The sequence below is a fragment of the Pipistrellus kuhlii genome, unplaced genomic scaffold, assembly GCF_014108245.1.
Source record: "Pipistrellus kuhlii isolate mPipKuh1 unplaced genomic scaffold, mPipKuh1.p scaffold_m20_p_109, whole genome shotgun sequence".
Classification (NCBI taxonomy): Eukaryota; Metazoa; Chordata; class Mammalia; order Chiroptera; family Vespertilionidae; genus Pipistrellus; species Pipistrellus kuhlii.
In genome coordinates, this window is record NW_023425415.1 from 368,386 (window position 1) to 385,277 (window position 16,892).

A 16,892-nucleotide genomic window follows, 5' to 3' on the forward strand; every position below is an offset into this window, starting at 1 on the left:
ACTATCTGGAAAGGAAAGTCCCTCCTCAACCTTGTTTACAAGTTTCCCCACTATCTTCTCAAATGACTTTAAGATGATTTAACAAACCACAAGATGGGAGTCTAATGGGATTACATATTTGTAAACTCATTTCAGAATTGACAAGTTTACGCTCTTTTCCACCTAAGCTTATATGTTCCATCAGCTCAGATTTTTAATCCTTCAATTAGGGTCTACTTTATAGCGACTTCTCTCTATTTTTTTCAAAGAAAACACGATATCCTTTTCTACCTGTGGTGTCAACGGATCCCTTTTACCGACACGGCCCGGACCCGCCCCCCGACCCCGGTTCCGGGTTCCGAGGGGATCGAGGATTGACGTCACTTAGGGTTTACGCTCCGGCCCCGGGAACGAAGGTGAAACGAGGGGCGGAGAGGCGACTTTGCTCAGTCTACGCATGCGCACTCCTCCCCCGCCGTAAATCTCATTGGCCGCGGCTTTTCCGCCGCGACAGCCAATCTCAGGGCGCGACGACGCAACCGAGTTTGATTCCATCAAGTCCAGCCAATGAGAGCGCGCCTGCAGCCTACGTCACAGTCTGTCCCACCCTAAGCCCTCCTTCCTGGACTCGGAGCTCAGTCCGCGCAGCAACAAATGAAGTGCGCGCTGCGACACCTCCCAGCTCTCCGGGCTCGGCCGCCATTTCCTCGCCAGGCCTAACGGTCCGGCCAATCCCAGCGCACAGCGAGAAGGACGGAAGCTCCGCCAATCGGAGGCCGCCGATCCGACCCTTCGCCTCAGCCCGGCCCAATCCAGGCTCCGGCCCGTCGCCCCCGGCCCGCCCCTGTGGCGCCCTCTCTCCTCCCTCTTTGTGCGTCTCGCGCCGCCGCCGCCGCCCGCCGCGTGAGAGGAAGGGCTCCGCGCGTTCCGCGGCAACGCAGTCGAGTCCCCTCCCCCCGGAAGGTTCGCTAAGGAGAAGCCGCCGCCGAAGAGGAGCCGCCGGTGCGGGTCCCCGGGGGCGCCATGGCTACCGGAGCGAATGCCACGCCGCTGGGTAAGCTGGGCTCCCCCGGCCTTCCCTCCCTTCCCGGGCCTAAAGGGAGCTTCGAGCCGGTGCCACCGCCTGTCCCCGGGCCTGGGGCGGGGCTGCTGGTGCCCGGGCCGCCGCCTCCTCCGCCCGTGGGGGCCCTGACCGCGGCCTTCCCCTTCGCGGCGCTGCCTCCTCCTCCACCTCCGCCTCCCCCCCCGCCGCCGCCGCCGCCACCGCCGCCGCCCTCCCCGGGCGCCTCGTACCCGCCGCCGCAGCCGCCCCCTCCGCCGCCGCTCTACCAGCGCGTGTCGCCGCCACCGCTGCCGCCACCCCCGCCGCCGCGTCAGGACCAGCAGCCGGGCCCGGCCGGCGGCGGAGGAGGAGGTGAGTCGGGCCGAGAGAGTGCGAAAGGCGTCGCGAGAACGGGCCCGGCCAGCTGAGGGGCGCGCGGCGGCGGCGACGGCGACGGCTGCACGCGGCAGGGGCGCGCGCGCGCGCGCGCACGGGGAGGCCCAGGCGGAGGCGCCACGGGGCGCGCAGCCTGTTTCTTGCACCTCGAGTGCGCACGCGCGCCGGGGAGCAGGCGTGGGGGGGCGCTGAGCGGGAGGCTTGCTGTGCGCAGGCGCAGTGCGCTGCCGGGCTGTGTGGCCCGAGTAGAAGCTGGGGCGGGGGTCCCCCCAGTAGCTCTCTAGCCCCAGGTGTAGGGGGGAGGTGTGGAGGGGTCGAGTGGGTGGATTGGGTTCTGGGTGTGCCTGTCCGGAGGGTGTGGAAGAGTTAAGTCGTGACGTGGAGCACCTTACCGGTCGTAGAGGAGGCTGAGGGAGAAAAGGACCAAGAAGAGCTATTTGGACTGTACGGCAGGGTCTTCCCTGCGGAGAACGGAGGAGTTGCACGTCTCCAGGACATTGTTGGCTCATATCTTGTGGCTCTTTGGGGGTGGGGGGGATTCTGTTTTCTAGTTGGGGCTTTGCTCTGGAGCCTGGGCCCCCTGGGAAGTAGGATGATTTGTGTGTACCAAAGGTGTAGGGAATTTACGCTTATGTGTCAAGGAAGAAAGGTTTCGCTATTATAGTTTGTTCTTTTTTAAAACTTTTATTAAGAGAGGGAGGGAGAGAAAGAGAAACATTGATCTGTTTGCCTCGCCTATGACCTGGGCTGGGGATTGAACCTCCGCATGAGTGACTCCAACCACTGAGCCACTCTGGCGAGGGATTTTTTCTTTTCTTTTAACTTTAGGTGTCAGACACTGTACAAATGGCCAGGAAAGTTGCTGGTCTCAACCAATCTTTTGAAGAAAAAAAGTAGTCTATAGGGGGTGGGGGAGAAAAGGAGGAAAAAGGGAAAGGAGACGTGTAAATTTTAGACAATGAAAGATTTTTAAAAAGTAGTCCTGAAGAAAGTTGCTATAGATGTAGTTGAGATCTGGCCTGGTTCCAAAGGTTGGGGAGGTGATGGTGGGAGGAGCCAGCAGGTTATAAACTTGTTTGGTTATTGAAGGATGATGTAGCATATATCTTCTCAGCACCTTATTTTTCTATCTGCAACCTGACCCATTAAGATTTGTTACCTTGTTGCCCTTATCAGTGTGGCTCCATTGGTGGTTGTGCCAGCTCCATTCCCCATCAGGGCACATGCCACGATTTTTGAGCTTGATCCCTGGTCGGGGGCTTGCAAGAGGAAGCTGATCCATGTTTCACTCACAGTGATGTTTCTCTCCCTCTCTAAAAATCAGTAAATTATTCTTTTTCAATGGACACACAAAAGATTTGTTATCTTGTCCACATCACAGTTTCTCTGAATTATTAACTTTTTGGACTCCGGTCCACCTGCCCATCCATATGTCTCTGATTTCTCAGGTTTGGCTTCCATTCTTTGCTATTTACATTTTAGGTCAAGTTCTCAGTGTCAGTCTGCTGAGTTACATGTAATGTCCTAAGTATCCTGAACTGCTGGTAGTTATTCTGGTGGTTGTGTTTGCATCTTATGAACTTCATTTTTTGTAGACTTCCCAAGTAAGAAGCGGAAGAGGAGCCGCTGGAACCAAGACACAATGGAACAGAAAACGGTGATTCCAGGAATGCCTACAGTTATCCCCCCTGGACTTACTCGGGAACAAGAGAGAGCTTATATAGGTAAATACACGTTCTGCACCCAAATGCATTTTCAGATTGTTCATGTTCTGAGCGACACTATCCGTTTTAGTTTTGAGACTTTAAATTTTTCTATTTTGAGATCATGTATGGCCCGGTGTACTTTCATGACTCTGCAATAATTCTTCAGTTTTTGCTGTGGGTCCTGCATTCGCAGCTCCTTGTTACAGTCTGTTGGTAAGAGCAGTGTTCTCCATGAGGACCAGGGAAGGAGAGGGGCCCCCTAGGCGTTAAAATAGCCCCCAGGTTAGAACCCCCCGCCGTTCAGCTGCCATTACTGCCGGTCGGGGAGGGGAGTGTCTGCCTCGGGACACGGCCCGTGGAGAACACGCAGGTATTGTACACAGTGCCTTTCACAGCATGGCCTCACCGTGATTTCACGTTTCTCCCTTCCCTTACAAACGGTCTTTACTTTTTATAGGTACTTTCTGACCGGAAAATACTCAGTTTAATCAAAAAGTGGTTCTGAAAGTGTTTACAGTTCACCCCCTTTTTAATCATTTTGTTGAGTTTAACCTTTCCTTCAGCAATTTTTTTCCTGGTTTGGTCTTTAGAGAGCTGTCTTAAAATGAGGGCTCTTGTATTTACCACTAAAGAACTCTGCTGGGAAAGAGATACTACTTGGACATGGATCTTACCTATTGGGAACTTTTAAGAATTAAGAATGACGATCCACATTGGAAGTGAAATTAACCTCAAAGTTACCTTTTTAAAAATACAAGGTTTTTAATGCAATTTGACCTTTATTTGTGTACCTCTGCTGATGTCTCAAAAAAAGTTCACTTTTGATAAACATTTCCTACTAACCAAATAAACAGCCCCTTTGGAGTAAATTAGGGCAATGAGTGGTTTCCCACACTTAGGGGCTATGGCCTTCACAAACAAAAAGCTCCAGGCTGGCTTGTTATTCTTGAGGATCATGGTGTCTTACATTTTTTAGACTGCTGAGAATTTTGAGGTGTTGAAATTGCCTAATATTCACAATATTTTCCTTCCCGACTGTTCTATCTACTGCTGCTCAGTCTCAGATCTGAATCTTCACAGCCTTGTGAAAATGTCCTTTGTGGAGCAATATCCCAAAGAATAACAAGCTGACTTAGAAATTGGGAAAACGGACTCATTCTTTACATTTCCAGTTTTCTTCCTGTGGAAAGAGTTAATGCACTGAGCCCTAAGGGCTATTTATAGCTAACTTATAGCCAGAACCAAAGCCTGGGCTAATGTAGGTTTCCACTCCAAGGAATATAGCAACCTTGATTTAAGTGCCAGCTACTTCCTCAAATTAGACCCCAGGACCCCTGCAGTCTAGTTGAGAGAACTGACACACACACACACACACACACACACACACACGAAGGTGGCCTTTGCTTTGAGTTGTTCTTGGAAATTTAATCTCCAAGTCAGAACTTTACTGGCATAAAAGAGCTTATGGGGAGCCATTGTTTTTTTTGTGTGGTTTTTTTTTTTTTTTTCTTTTTAATTATTTATTTTTTTACAGAAAGGAAGGGAGAGGGACAGAGCTAGAAACATGGATGAGAGAGAAACATCGACTAGCCGCTGCTGGGGATGTGCTCGCAACCAGTGCACATGCCCTGGACCTTTCAGGCCACAGGCCGACACTCTATCCACTGAGCCAAACCGGTTTTGGTTTTTGTCTTTTGTCTCACAGTACACATGCCTTGTACAGAATGCCCCATGTTGTTGTTGTTTTTTTAATATTAATGTAGATTTTAGCTTCTTTATTTTTAATGGGTGTGTAATATAGCCCCTGTGAGGTGTATTTATTTACTTTTTTGGTAATCCTCGTCTGAGGATTTTTTCCATTGGTATTTTTTGAGAGTGGAAGGGAGGAGGAGAGACATTGATTTGTTTGCCTTCCACACGTGCTCTGATGGGCTGGGAATCGAGCCTACAACCAAGGTATGTGCCCTTGATCAGTATGTGCCCCTCAGTCTGCAGACAGATGCTTGACCCACTGAGCCAAACCGGCTCGGGCTCTGAGATGTATTTAAATTTAGAAGGGTATCTTGGACTAGACCTACATTAATCTGTCCTGGAGCTATTTCAACTTTAACCCAGCCAGTAAGACTTGCTCTTGAGCTGTTCAAAACTCTCAGATGCTAAGAAATAGGCTGAAGAAAGTGATCTGGCTCTTCCAGTCCCGTTATTTTGAGTAAAATCATCCGGGTAGCATTGCCCTGGAGTCTGAATTTTTGTGAAAAACCCTCATTTCTCTTTTGCATGTTCAACCTCATTTGTCAAGGTCAGAGGGTCACACCATTCTTGACTCACACTTTCAGTCCTCTATACCCCTACTTTTACTCCCACTTAAGGAGCAAGTCTAAAACCAGACTTGGTACCACTAATGTTGGTTAAGGTATATGGATTGTCATCTAAAATATGAATAAAGGCAAGAAGGTATTGGGAGATTCCTACTAGTATGGGTCTGGTGTACAGAAAATATGTATGAACTTCTGTGAAGTGTTGAATTGGTTATTAACTGTCGTCTTTAAGGAATTTTTAACCTTGTATCAATGAAAATAATATTTGCTCAACTGGTATATTTCCTTATCCCATGTTAATTGGGTTTCATTTTGGGCTATGCTTAATATTTATTGAGGAAAAATTAGCTCTCAAGAGTCTTGCCCTCAAAGTAATTTGGTGGGAACAGGATATCGGTGATAACGTACATGGTTTGGTTCTGGGTGCCAATTGTTACAGCAAGCCTTGGTAGGGGGAGAGGTGAAACACCTGATAAATGTTTGGTACTAGCCATAGTGAACAGTCTATACTGCTAACCCCTCTTCAAACAAACTGTTTGCTTCCTTAAGTGATAACCATTTTGAAGTGAAAAATACCTGTAGATGTAAATGGACTCCTGCCGCTAGATGGTTGGGAGTTTTTGCCTCAATGTGTACACTGATCAGTCGTCCCTTTCAAAGTCTCCGAGTTCTTCATGCTTGTTGTTGAGATTTGAGATGTTTTTTGGTAACATTGTCTTTTTTCCATCCTTTTTTTCTTTCCTAACCTGGTTTCTTCCAGTGCAACTGCAGATAGAAGACCTGACTCGTAAACTGCGCACAGGAGACCTGGGCATCCCCCCTAACCCTGAGGACAGGTTGGGAAACAGTTTTAACCAGCTGACAGTAACGCTTTTATCTTTTTCTCAATAACGTTTTACTGGTGGCAACATATTGTGTCAGTTCAATAAAATCCTAGTAAGACGACTGGTACTCTGATCAAGTGGTTAGTCGTCAGCTAGAAATTGTAATGAAACTTAATTACTAGCAGAATAAAAAGTTACAGGAAAATGGATATCTGTTTTCTAATTTGTAAGCATGTTTATTTAACCTGTCTTGCCCACCCATGAGGACAGTGAGTGGGCCATTACCAGCCTTTCAGTACCCGCTTCGGCTGAAAGCCCAGGGTGTTGAGTTTTTCTCACAGGTGCACCATGCAGGAATTAAGAATATTTTTGAGCAGGCCAGAAACTCAGTCTGCTCAGCTCATTGCTATATTGTAGCTGCTCATGGTTTTGGGATGGTTTTAAAACAGACAGGATATCTACCCACTTTCTTTTACTGTCAGTTAATTTTCAGCCTTTGGCCATTGCCTGGGGTATTGGGAGAGGCTGGAATATTCCCACTTGTTTTGGGAAGGCTAGCTACCACACACCCCTATTTTTTATTTATTTATGTTTTTTTAAAGGGAAGTGTGGTCCTTCAACAGCTGTGGTCATGTTATCTCAGTTTAAAATTTCACATGTGAAAAGAAAAAAGTCCAAGAGAAGTGAACTTTTTTATATATATTACAGAGAGGAAGGGAAAAGGGGAGAGAGAGAAACATCACTGGTGAGAGAGAATCATTGATCGGCTGCCTCCTGCATGCCCCACACTGGGGATCAAGCCTGCAACATAGGATGTGCCCTGACCTGGAATCGAACCATAACTTCCTGGTTCATAGGTCAATGCTCAACCACTAAACCATGCCAGGTGGAAGTGAATTTTTTAAGCACTAATTTTATTGGCTGATTGTGGTCTTTGAACAGCTAAAACTTAGTCCATTTAATTGGAAGGACAATATGACTTCTCTCAATGAAATTTCTCTTGGTGTGTGTAGCATAGTTGACAGTACTTTGCTTTAAATTGTAGTGTTTTTGGCTTTTGTTACCCAATTAGTAACTTGTTAAATAGGAAGATGTATTAGTTTAAGAAGCCACTCTTATACATCTTTCTACTGCCCCTTGCTAGGAAACAAGTTTATTGACTTGACTTTGTTTATACTGTTTTTTTACCTATAGATTTTGGTTGGAAGGGGCTGTGTTTCATATTTCTTGGCCTTTTTAGGTTGCAGACCACAACTGTTAAGTGCCTTTTTTTTTTTTTTTGCTTCCCCCCCCCCCCTTTAATAATACATCTACAGGTTACCAGGCAATTCCTCAAAAGGTTGAATTTTAAAAAATATATATTTTATTGAGTTTTTACAGAGAGGAAGAGAGAGAGAGAGTTTGAAACATCGATGAGAGAAACATCGATCAGCTGCCTCTTACACACCCTCTACTGGGGATGTGCCCGCAACCAAGGTACATGCCCTTGACTGGAATCGAACCCAGGACCTTTCAGTCCGCAGACCGACGCTCTATCCACTGGGCCAAACCGGTTTCGGCAAAAAGGTTTAATTTTTAACAACCTTTGCTTCCTGGAGAACTGGGATTAGAATTTAGTTCATCTATACAATGTTTATGCAAAGTGAAGAAGTTGGCCAATCTAACCTTTAGAATATCAGCTTTTGTATTTCACATTCATAATTTAGGAAGAGATTTAAATGACCAATTTGTACTGGTAACATTTTGGTGATTAGCTAGAAATGCTTAATTCTAGACAGTTACTGGGGGGATTAGAAATGTCAAGCATGCTAGAAATAAAACCAGAGCAGCCTCTTTCTCCCTGGTATTCAGTTTGAAAGAATCCCTAATACCTGATTGGTTTTTCTTTTGAGCCCAGGTTGGAGGGAAATGCATGAGTTTCTTAACTTAATAAGGTTATTTCTTAAGGTGTGTTTTCAATATTAAGCCACTTTATGCCATTTTGATGTTGCTTAAGTTGCACAGTTAAAAATGTTTTTAAATTGGTTGTAGATTTAAATGTATAAGATGATAGTCTAATAAACTGGGGTATGTTTGCTTTTGTTCACTATTACTGGATTGTGCTAACAGTTTATACAAATGCTAGAAACGGAGGTGTCATTTAGCCGTCATTAGCCATGAACAAACCTGACCTTTTATTCCATCGTGTGTGTAACGGATGACATGGTTCCCTTTAGGCTGAAGACAGTGGGAGCAGCCGAGTTCAGTCCTTGCTCTCCAACTAGGCAAGGTTCTCTCAACTAAACCAAGGGTGTAGGAGTCTTGACTACTTTCAGGATGTTTTTTAATAACCTGATCCACATGGTCTCTTCCCTTCTTGCAGCTGATACTAAATTTTCAATCAGAATATCAAGCTATGGTCCTTTTTGTAATCTTAACTTAGAATTCTAGGAGTGTAACTTTTTTTTTATTACCCCCAAATCCAGCTGTGGTAAACTGACCATTTTATCATTACTATTTATTACTTGTAGCAACAGCATTTTACTCCTTGGAAAACAGAGAGAGAGAAAATCTGCTTTCTGGACTTGTAAACTCTGGTGGAGAATCCTAGGTTTTCCCTGCTGTTTGCAGGTTCAGACCTTAGACAAGTACTTGGCCAAGTCTGCATTTGCAGCCTCTCTTAGAAGCTGCTTTAGCACTTTTAACATCTTTCTTTACCCAGACTCCCCAGCATCGAACAGCCAGAAACAGGTTGGCTCCTGGGCCTTGGACACAGCCAGTCAGGCCATTGAAGGAAAAGCAGAGACGAAGCCTTGCACCATCTCTCCATTGTGGGGCCCAGTAGCTGCCTAGCCTTGAGTCCTAGCCGCATCGGGTTGAAGAGTTCATCCTTAGCGTGTGGCAGGGGTACATTCATTCCTGATAGGGCATGGACTCTGCGAGAGCTGACATTTTAAATAAACTTGGGGTTTTTGTGGTTCATAAAGTTGTAATATTGTAAATTTTTTGCAAATGGTAGAAAATCCATATTTGGCAAGAAGACTCCAGATAGTATTGTCCTTGTCATTTGCAGTCAAGAGATTTTTCCAAAGAACAGACTAAACCCTCCTCATTTTTAGAAGAAAAAAAAAACAAACCATTTTTTTTGCCTTTCTCACACACACCCAAGTCCCCCAAACGTTAAGCTTCCATCTCCCCATTCCACACGATCTTGAATAGCACACGTATGGTCAGTTCCTCCGAGAGTGTTGTGTTAGGGTCTGAGGCAGAAGGGCTGGGAAGGCTTATTATAGCCCGTGTGGGGATGACGGAAGAGTGAAGGCAGAGCAGTAATGGCGGTCTGTCTCCCACAGGTCCCCTTCCCCTGAGCCCATCTACAATAGCGAGGGGAAGCGGCTCAACACCCGGGAGTTCCGCACGCGCAAGAAGCTGGAAGAGGAGCGGCATAACCTCATCACGGAAATGGTTGCTCTCAACCCCGACTTCAAGCCACCTGCCGATTACAAGTAAGCAGAGGGCGGGGTTGTCTGGGACAAGGACACGTGAAGATTGCATGTGACATGGTAGAACATTAAAAAAAAAAAAAAAAAAGACATTGATTTCAGAAAGGAAGGGAGAGAGAGAAACATCAATGATGAGAGAATCATTGATTGGCTGCCTCCTACACACCCCATACCGGCAATCAAGCCCGTAACCGGGGCATGCGCCCTGCCTGGGAATTGACCCATGACCTCCTGGTTCCTAAGCCAACACTAAGTCACTGAGCCACATGGTGGAACATTTAGTATAACTTCTCACCTCTTACCCTCAAATCACCAGAGTCAATGAGTCTTTTCTTCCTTAGACCTCCAGCAACACGTGTGAGCGATAAAGTAATGATTCCACAAGATGAATATCCAGAAATCAACTTCGTGGGGCTGCTGATTGGGCCCAGGTAAGTAACTGCTAGCCTATGGGATAGAGCACATGTGTCAACACAAGGCCCGCGGGCCAAATCCGTCCCGCCAGGCCTTGCAATGTGGCCCGCACCGCGCTGTCATCACTGTACTCCGCTGCGTTTCCATCACAATGACAGTTTATGACTGTTCAGTAAACCATTCGGCCCGCGATTTAGACTGGATTTTAGATTTTGGCCACTTCTCTGATTGAGTTTGACACCCCTAGGATAGAGAATTCCTAAGAACCTGTGAGGTGTGTTTATCTTGTGCCAAATTGGGTGCCATTGGTGGCACCTTCCTGTTTTGGGTAGGACTTCACCTTGGCTGAGTTCATGCCTTCCTGTGAGAAAATCTCGTTATCCTTACTTTACTTTAGGGAAGTCAAATCATAAGGATTGCTGTGGCTGGTCTTCACTTAGAGATCATGGATCTCTTGGTGGGAGATCCAGTTCTCTGCACTCCTGATTTCCTACCAGGGCCTGATCAGCCCACCTTTGTCCCCTCTGGCCTGTGAATTTGCATATAACAACTCAACCTTTTCTGCATCTGACAGAGGGAACACGCTGAAGAACATAGAGAAGGAGTGTAACGCGAAGATAATGATCCGGGGGAAAGGGTCTGTGAAAGAAGGGAAAGTTGGGCGCAAAGATGGCCAGATGTTGCCAGGAGAAGATGAGCCACTTCATGCCCTGGTTACCGCCAACACCATGGAAAATGTGAAGAAAGCAGTAGAACAGGTGAGGGAACCAGAAAGGAAGCCTCTTGCCAGAAATCGGGTGGTTGTCTTGGCACTTAACACACCTGTCTGTTTTCTCTCTCTTAGATCAGAAACATCTTGAAGCAAGGGATTGAGACCCCTGAGGACCAGAATGACCTGCGGAAGATGCAGCTTCGGGAGCTGGCTCGCTTGAATGGGACCCTTAGGGAAGATGATAACAGGTAAGGGATCGGCTTAGAGGAGAGTGCACAGAGACTGAGGAGCCTATTGAAGCAGGTGGCCATAGCCCTTGAGTTGACTTTTTTTCTCTCTCAACAGGATCTTAAGACCCTGGCAGAGCTCAGAGACCCGCAGCATCACTAGTACTACAGTGTGTACCAAGTGCGGAGGGGCCGGCCACATTGCTTCTGATTGCAAATTCCAAAGGTGAGGGGCTGCAGTGGTTTGCTGGTAGCCCGTAGTGTGCAGGAAGCTCTTCGGCACATTGGTTGCTGTTAACATGGGTCCAAGAGAAGCTTTCCTTTCTGTGAATGTCATGGAGTGGTTTGAAGTCTGTGCACAACATCCTGTTTTGTTCATCTTGAGCCCAGGAAAACTGTAAACTTCCGTCCTGGGTATGGGGAGTTGGTGTCCGTCGTGTCTACTCCCCCCCCCCCCTTTTTTTTTTTTAAGTCTTCGTTCAAGGATGTTTTTATTGTCTTTAGAGAAAGGGGAAAGGAAAGAGAGAGTGAAACATCAGTGTGAGAGAAAAACACCAATCAGTTGTCTCTAATATACACCCAACCAGGGATCAAACTCACAATCTGGGTATGTGCTCTGACCAGGAATTGAACCTGTGACCTTTGGTGTATGGGACAACAGTCCAACCAACTGAGCTATACCCACCAGGGCAGGGTACAAGTTTTTTTTACTGTGGCTCAATATTAGGTGCTGTTTTTGCTGCCGAAGATTGGTTTAAGAATGCCAAAATTATGTAAAGATTTTGACCAGTTTTGCAAGCCAGCACTTGATAGCAACAGATTTTTCACTCTGAATGGCTTTGTTAAGGAAGTCCTGTCAGCTGTGTTCCAGTCTTGCATAGATTTCCTTCCCTCAAACTGGAAATGCAGAATTCTTTGTTTAAATGTTTTTACTGACTTCAGAGAGAGGGGAAGGGAGAAGGAAAGAGAGAAACAACATCACAGGTTGGCTGCCTCCTCGCAACCTGGTTATCTGCCCTGGTTGGGAATCCTTGGGTGAATGGGACGATGCTCTAGCCCAGTGGTCGGCAAACTCATTAGTCAGCAGAGCCAAGTATCAGCAGTACAATTGAAATTTCTTTTGAGAGCCAAATTCTTTAAACTTTTACAATATAGGGCAGGTACGTTGTTGCTAACTTAATTAGGGTACGTGGTATTTTGTGAAAGAGCCCCATGTGGCTCACGGCCGCAGTTTGTCGACCACTGTTCTAACCAGCTGAGCCACACTGGCAGGGCTGGGAATGCAGAATTTGATGAAAGTTGCTGCTTTGAAGAACCTGCACTCTCCTGTCCGGCATGGCTGGTAGTGGCCTGTCTCACCACCTCCCTGCTCTCGGCCCGGGGCTCTGCTGTGGCAGAGGGTGTGGAATCCCAGGTGCCCAGCAGAGAGCTAATGAGACTGTTGCATACTTTGAAGAATGTATTAGGATGATTCAGTTCCTCAACTTGTGTAAATTCCTCAGGGTTAAAGTTTACTCCTTAATGACTTCCCCTCTCTTTGTGACCCACACCCCGCCTTCAGGCCTGGTGACCCGCAGTCAGCTCAGGATAAAGCTCGGATGGATAAAGAATATTTGTCTCTCATGGCTGAACTGGGTGAAGCTCCTGTGCCAGCATCAGTGGGCTCCAGCTCTGGGCCTGCCAGCACACCTCTGGCCAGCGCACCTCGGCCTGCTGCTCCCGCCAACAACCCGCCGCCACCGGTGAGCGTCCGGTGCTGTTCTGTGGCCGGGCCCCCGTCTTCCTCAGAGGAGGGGGTAACGGCCAGGATTTGGGGCAGAGCAGACTGCTGACATGGCTGGCAGCATTGTTCTCTCGGGATGTCAGATGTTTGTGTTCTGGTCCCTGCCATAGCCGAGAGAACAATGTTGCCACCAGGGGGAGCAGGCAGGGACGTTGGCAGGAAATGCTCTCACATAGTCTCTCATGTCTACCACCCAGAGCCGCCCACCCTGGATGAATTCTGGCCCTTCAGACAGCCGGCCCTACCACGGCATGCACGGAGGTCCTGGCGGGCCTGGAGGCGGCCCCCACAGCTTCCCACACCCGTTACCCAGCCTCACAGGTGGGCACGGTGGGCACCCCATGCAGCACAACCCTAACGGACCCCCGCCTCCGTGGATGCAGCCGCCGCCGCCGCCGATGAACCAGGGCCCCCACCCGCCTGGGCACCATGGCCCTCCTCCAATGGGTAAGTAAGTGTCAGACCAGAAACCTTGGGGCTTTGGGGTAACAAGAGTGAGGGCAAGTTGTTTGAACGAGCAGCAGTTCTGAGTGGCTGAGTGCTGCCCTGGGTCTGCCAGGCTTGGGCTCCGGGAGGAGCAGGACAGGGTTGTGTGTGGGGTCAGCACAGGCCTCTCCCAGAACTGCTCTTGGAAGGCAGAGGCAGGAAAGCCGCTGGTGGGGGCCAGTTCCAATGTCCTGCTAAGTCCCTGCTCTCTCCTTCCATCAAGATCAGTACCTGGGAAGTACGCCTGTGGGCTCTGGGGTCTATCGCCTGCATCAAGGAAAAGGTAACGGAGCCTGGCATCCATCTCCCTTTGGGGCATCACCTCGGCCTGGGAACGGATGGGCCCGTCCCAAGTCTCCGCCAGAGGCCTGACCCTCTCCTTCCCCTAGGTATGATGCCGCCACCGCCTATGGGCATGATGCCGCCACCGCCGCCGCCACCCAGTGGGCAACCTCCTCCCCCGCCTACTGGGCCGCTACCCCCATGGCAACAGCAGCAGCAGCAGCCTCCACCACCCCCTCCGCCCAGCAGCAGTATGGCTTCCAGTACCCCGTTGCCATGGCAGCAAAGTGAGTGGCATATTTTGGGCTTGTGGGGGTGGGTGGGATGGGGGGTAGGGCTAAGAGGACTGGGAGAACCTCACAGCTCACACAGGCAGGCCAGCACCTTGGGGTGAGACTCTGATCTCTGCGGGGGTGAACACAAAGGGAGGTCTGATGTTCGGCGTGGTTGTGTCGGGGGATGTGGGGGCCTGGAGGGGACCTGCCACAGTTGGCAGGGTGTCAGACTCTCACTGGCTGAGTGAGCGCTGGCTGGCTCAGTTCTGTGCACATGGCCAGGGTGGGTGGTGCATGCGAGTTTTGGAGAGGGATGTGATTGGGGCCTGAGAGACTGGGGATGGTTGGGGATGGTACCTGGCAGTGGGAGAGTAGCTGTGGCCTTGAGGTTGAATGTGCCGTTCGGTGGTGGCGGCGGATGGGCGGAGGGATGTCAGAGCCGGTTCTTGTGTCTGGTACCTTCCTGTCAGCCCTTCCAGGGGACATTGGTGACAAAGGGCTTACTTCGTTAAGCCCAGAGGCCTCGAGGCTGACCCTAGGGTAGTCCTGCCCACCCCTTCACTCCCCACCACCAGGACAGCCCCGCCCGCCCGCCCCCCACCACCGTACAGCATGCAAAGCAAGGAGCAGGCGCCCCTCGCCCCGGCCCAAGGCAGCAGCCGCCGAGACCGCGGTGTGCCCCCGCGCGTGTGACCTTGGGCTTCTTTACCACCCCAGATACGACGACTACCACCACGAGCGCTGGCACAGGGTCCATCCCGCCATGGCAACAGCAGCAGGCGGCTGCCGCAGCTTCTCCAGGAGCCCCTCAGATGCAAGGCAACCCCACTATGGTGCCCCTGCCCCCCGGGGTCCAGCCGCCTCTGCCGCCCGGGGCCCCTCCCCCTCCGCCGCCTCCGCCACCTGGTTCCGCCGGCATGATGTATGCCCCGCCTCCCCCTCCGCCGCCTCCCATGGACCCTTCTAACTTTGTCACCATGATGGGCATGGGGGTGGCAGGCATGCCGCCCTTCGGGATGCCTCCAGCTCCCCCACCGCCTCCACCACAGAACTAGACTCGGTTTTTTAAGGAAATATATATTATAGAGAGAATTGGTCTTGTTTAAACACACGCAGAACCTCACCATATGGAGCCAGACATTGGGACGCACGCATGTGATAGTGTGCACGCATGTGTGTGTGTGCACGCACCGGGCTGGGCCAAGTGACTGAGGACGGGCAGGTGGTAGCAGGGGCGCCAGCTTGGGCTTTCCTGGCGCCCCGTAGCATCGAGTGTCTTCTTTGTCTTTCTCTCCTCACCCAACTCCCTTTGCCTCTCCCCAAACCGGGCCGCCAGGATCCCTCCCCGCAGCAGCGATGGCCCGAGCCATGAGAGTGAGGACTTTCCGCGCCCATTGGTGACCCTTCCAGGCAGACAGCCTCAGCAGCGCCCCTGGTGGACAGGATGGTTCGGCAAAGCAGCCTGAGTTATTTTTGTGGACGGAATCGGAACACGCTGGCTCCATATTGTGAAATTTTTATTAATTTTTTTCTTTTTCCTTTGTTATTTCCTTATCTCTTCCTTTCTTCAGACTCCGTCCAAGGAGATGCTCTCCCCGGTCTTCTGCTGCAATCAGATTACTTTTCCTTTTCTCCATTCCTCACTCTTCTCTTTCCAAGGAGAGAGGAGCAAATGGTTTTAGGCCACGGCCTTGGCCACTAACACCAGGCTAGTTTGGACGGGGGTGTTCCTTTGGTTCTAAGATTTCCAAGGTGCCATCGCCACCCCAAGATGATGACTTTTTAAGTGGGATTTTGTGTCTGCCGCCCTCTGGTAGTGGCTCAATCTCCAGGTCCTGACACCCCCGCCAGCCGCCGGGTGGCTGCCCAGCCACCTGGGCTTGTCTGCCAGACCAGGTCGTTCCACTCCCCCGAGCGCCTAGGCCGCCTCATCCATTTGTTCCTCTCCTTCCTGGAAGGCTTCCTCTAAGTTTTACTTTAATTCCAAACGTCTGGCTGTTTTTGCAGTGTCTAGGGTGTTGAGCCCCTTGTTTTTTCGTTCTGCTCCCCAACCCCGTCCCTTTTCATGGAGTGATTATGTTGACAATAATGTATAACGCGCGTTCTCTTCACTGGTTTATCTGCAGAAATTTCTCTGGGCTTTTTTTTCCAGTGTATGGTTCAACACTGCGTTGAAGGGGGATGTTCCATTGAATAAAAGAGCAGTGTGGTTTTCTGGGTCTGTTTCTTTATTTTCTCTTAAGCCCTCCCTCCCCCATCGTCAGCAGGATTAGTCACCTGTGCTGCCACAGGTCGCACCGGCCCCTGGGAAGCCCGTGGCCATTAGCTGAGAAGCTCCGCCTGCCTCCCTGTGGGTTTGTGGAAGTGGAGTGTGTGGGCAGCCCACCTCCTCCCCGTGGGAGGAAATAGCTGAGAACCGTGCTCCCCTCCCGGCGACCCCGCATCCCTCGGGGCCGTGTCCTTTTGAAGACGTTCCCTGCCGCTCGGACCCCTCACGTTGGCAGAGCTCCAGTTGTGATTTGTGCCTGAAAGATGCCACCTGACCACGGCCCTGGGCCTAGGAGGCTCCCACACTAAAGGTCAAGCCAACTAATCTGCCCGTCAGGCACAGCAGCTAAAATTAAAATTGCCAAGTGGCTTTCTTGCTCTGCTGGTGACTTGCAGCCTGCCAGCTCTGCAGGCTTTGGGGAGTGGTGGGGGCGAGAGAACATGCCCACCTCTGCTTCGTAAGCACTTCTTTGCAAAGGGTCTTAGCCTGCTTTTTCTTTTCACGTCTGGACAGAGCCCATTGTGGCACTGGAGAAACCTGTGTCCGGTCTCCGTGAGGTAGTGAGTCCCACCCCTCCGCACTCCCCTGGGAGAGTGTTGGGGCTGGCCCTCCCCGGCCGGCTTTCCTTTGAACAGGCTGAGACAACAGGCTCCTGCTCCCAGCACCTGACCAGTGGGGACGACTGGCCGGGGCTTCC

At 50.0% G+C, this 16,892-nt stretch overlaps 1 protein-coding gene across 10 annotated transcripts; it reads left to right on the forward strand.

Annotated features, from left to right (window-relative positions):
* The first annotated feature begins 621 nt into the window (after nt 1-621).
* SF1 (splicing factor 1) lies at nt 622-16,137 on the forward strand. Of its 10 annotated transcripts, none has more exons than XM_036430493.2 (13): nt 622-1,393; nt 3,013-3,141; nt 6,202-6,277; nt 9,598-9,750; nt 10,089-10,178; nt 10,736-10,919; nt 11,006-11,121; nt 11,219-11,326; nt 12,662-12,842; nt 13,060-13,330; nt 13,593-13,652; nt 13,759-13,938; nt 14,644-16,137. In XM_036430493.2, the coding sequence occupies exons 1-13, from the start codon at nt 1,003-1,005 to the stop codon at nt 14,979-14,981; spliced, it is 2,277 nt and encodes a 758-aa protein (XP_036286386.1). In that variant the 5' UTR covers nt 622-1,002; the 3' UTR covers nt 14,982-16,137. The 10 variants fall into 10 exon arrangements, with proteins under 10 accessions (XP_036286386.1, XP_036286387.1, XP_036286393.1 ...); XM_036430494.2 differs by having other exon boundaries at nt 624-1,393; nt 15,263-16,137; XM_036430500.2 differs by having other exon boundaries at nt 625-1,033; nt 13,598-13,652.
* Nucleotides 16,138-16,892: the final 755 nt, after the last annotated feature.

What these genes read in the sequence shown, in the direction of transcription:
- SF1 (XM_036430493.2), top strand. Translation starts at nt 1,003, where the DNA reads ATGGCTACCGGAGCGAATGCCACGCCGCTGGGTAAGCTGGGCTCCCCC. An exon ending in CCCCCTAACCCTGAGGACAG is followed by an intron (nt 6,278 to 9,597) that starts GTTGGGAAACAG and finishes TGTCTCCCACAG; the next exon opens with GTCCCCTTCCCCTGAGCCCA. An exon ending in TCGCCTGCATCAAGGAAAAG is followed by an intron (nt 13,653 to 13,758) that starts GTAACGGAGCCT and finishes TCCTTCCCCTAG; the next exon opens with GTATGATGCCGCCACCGCCT.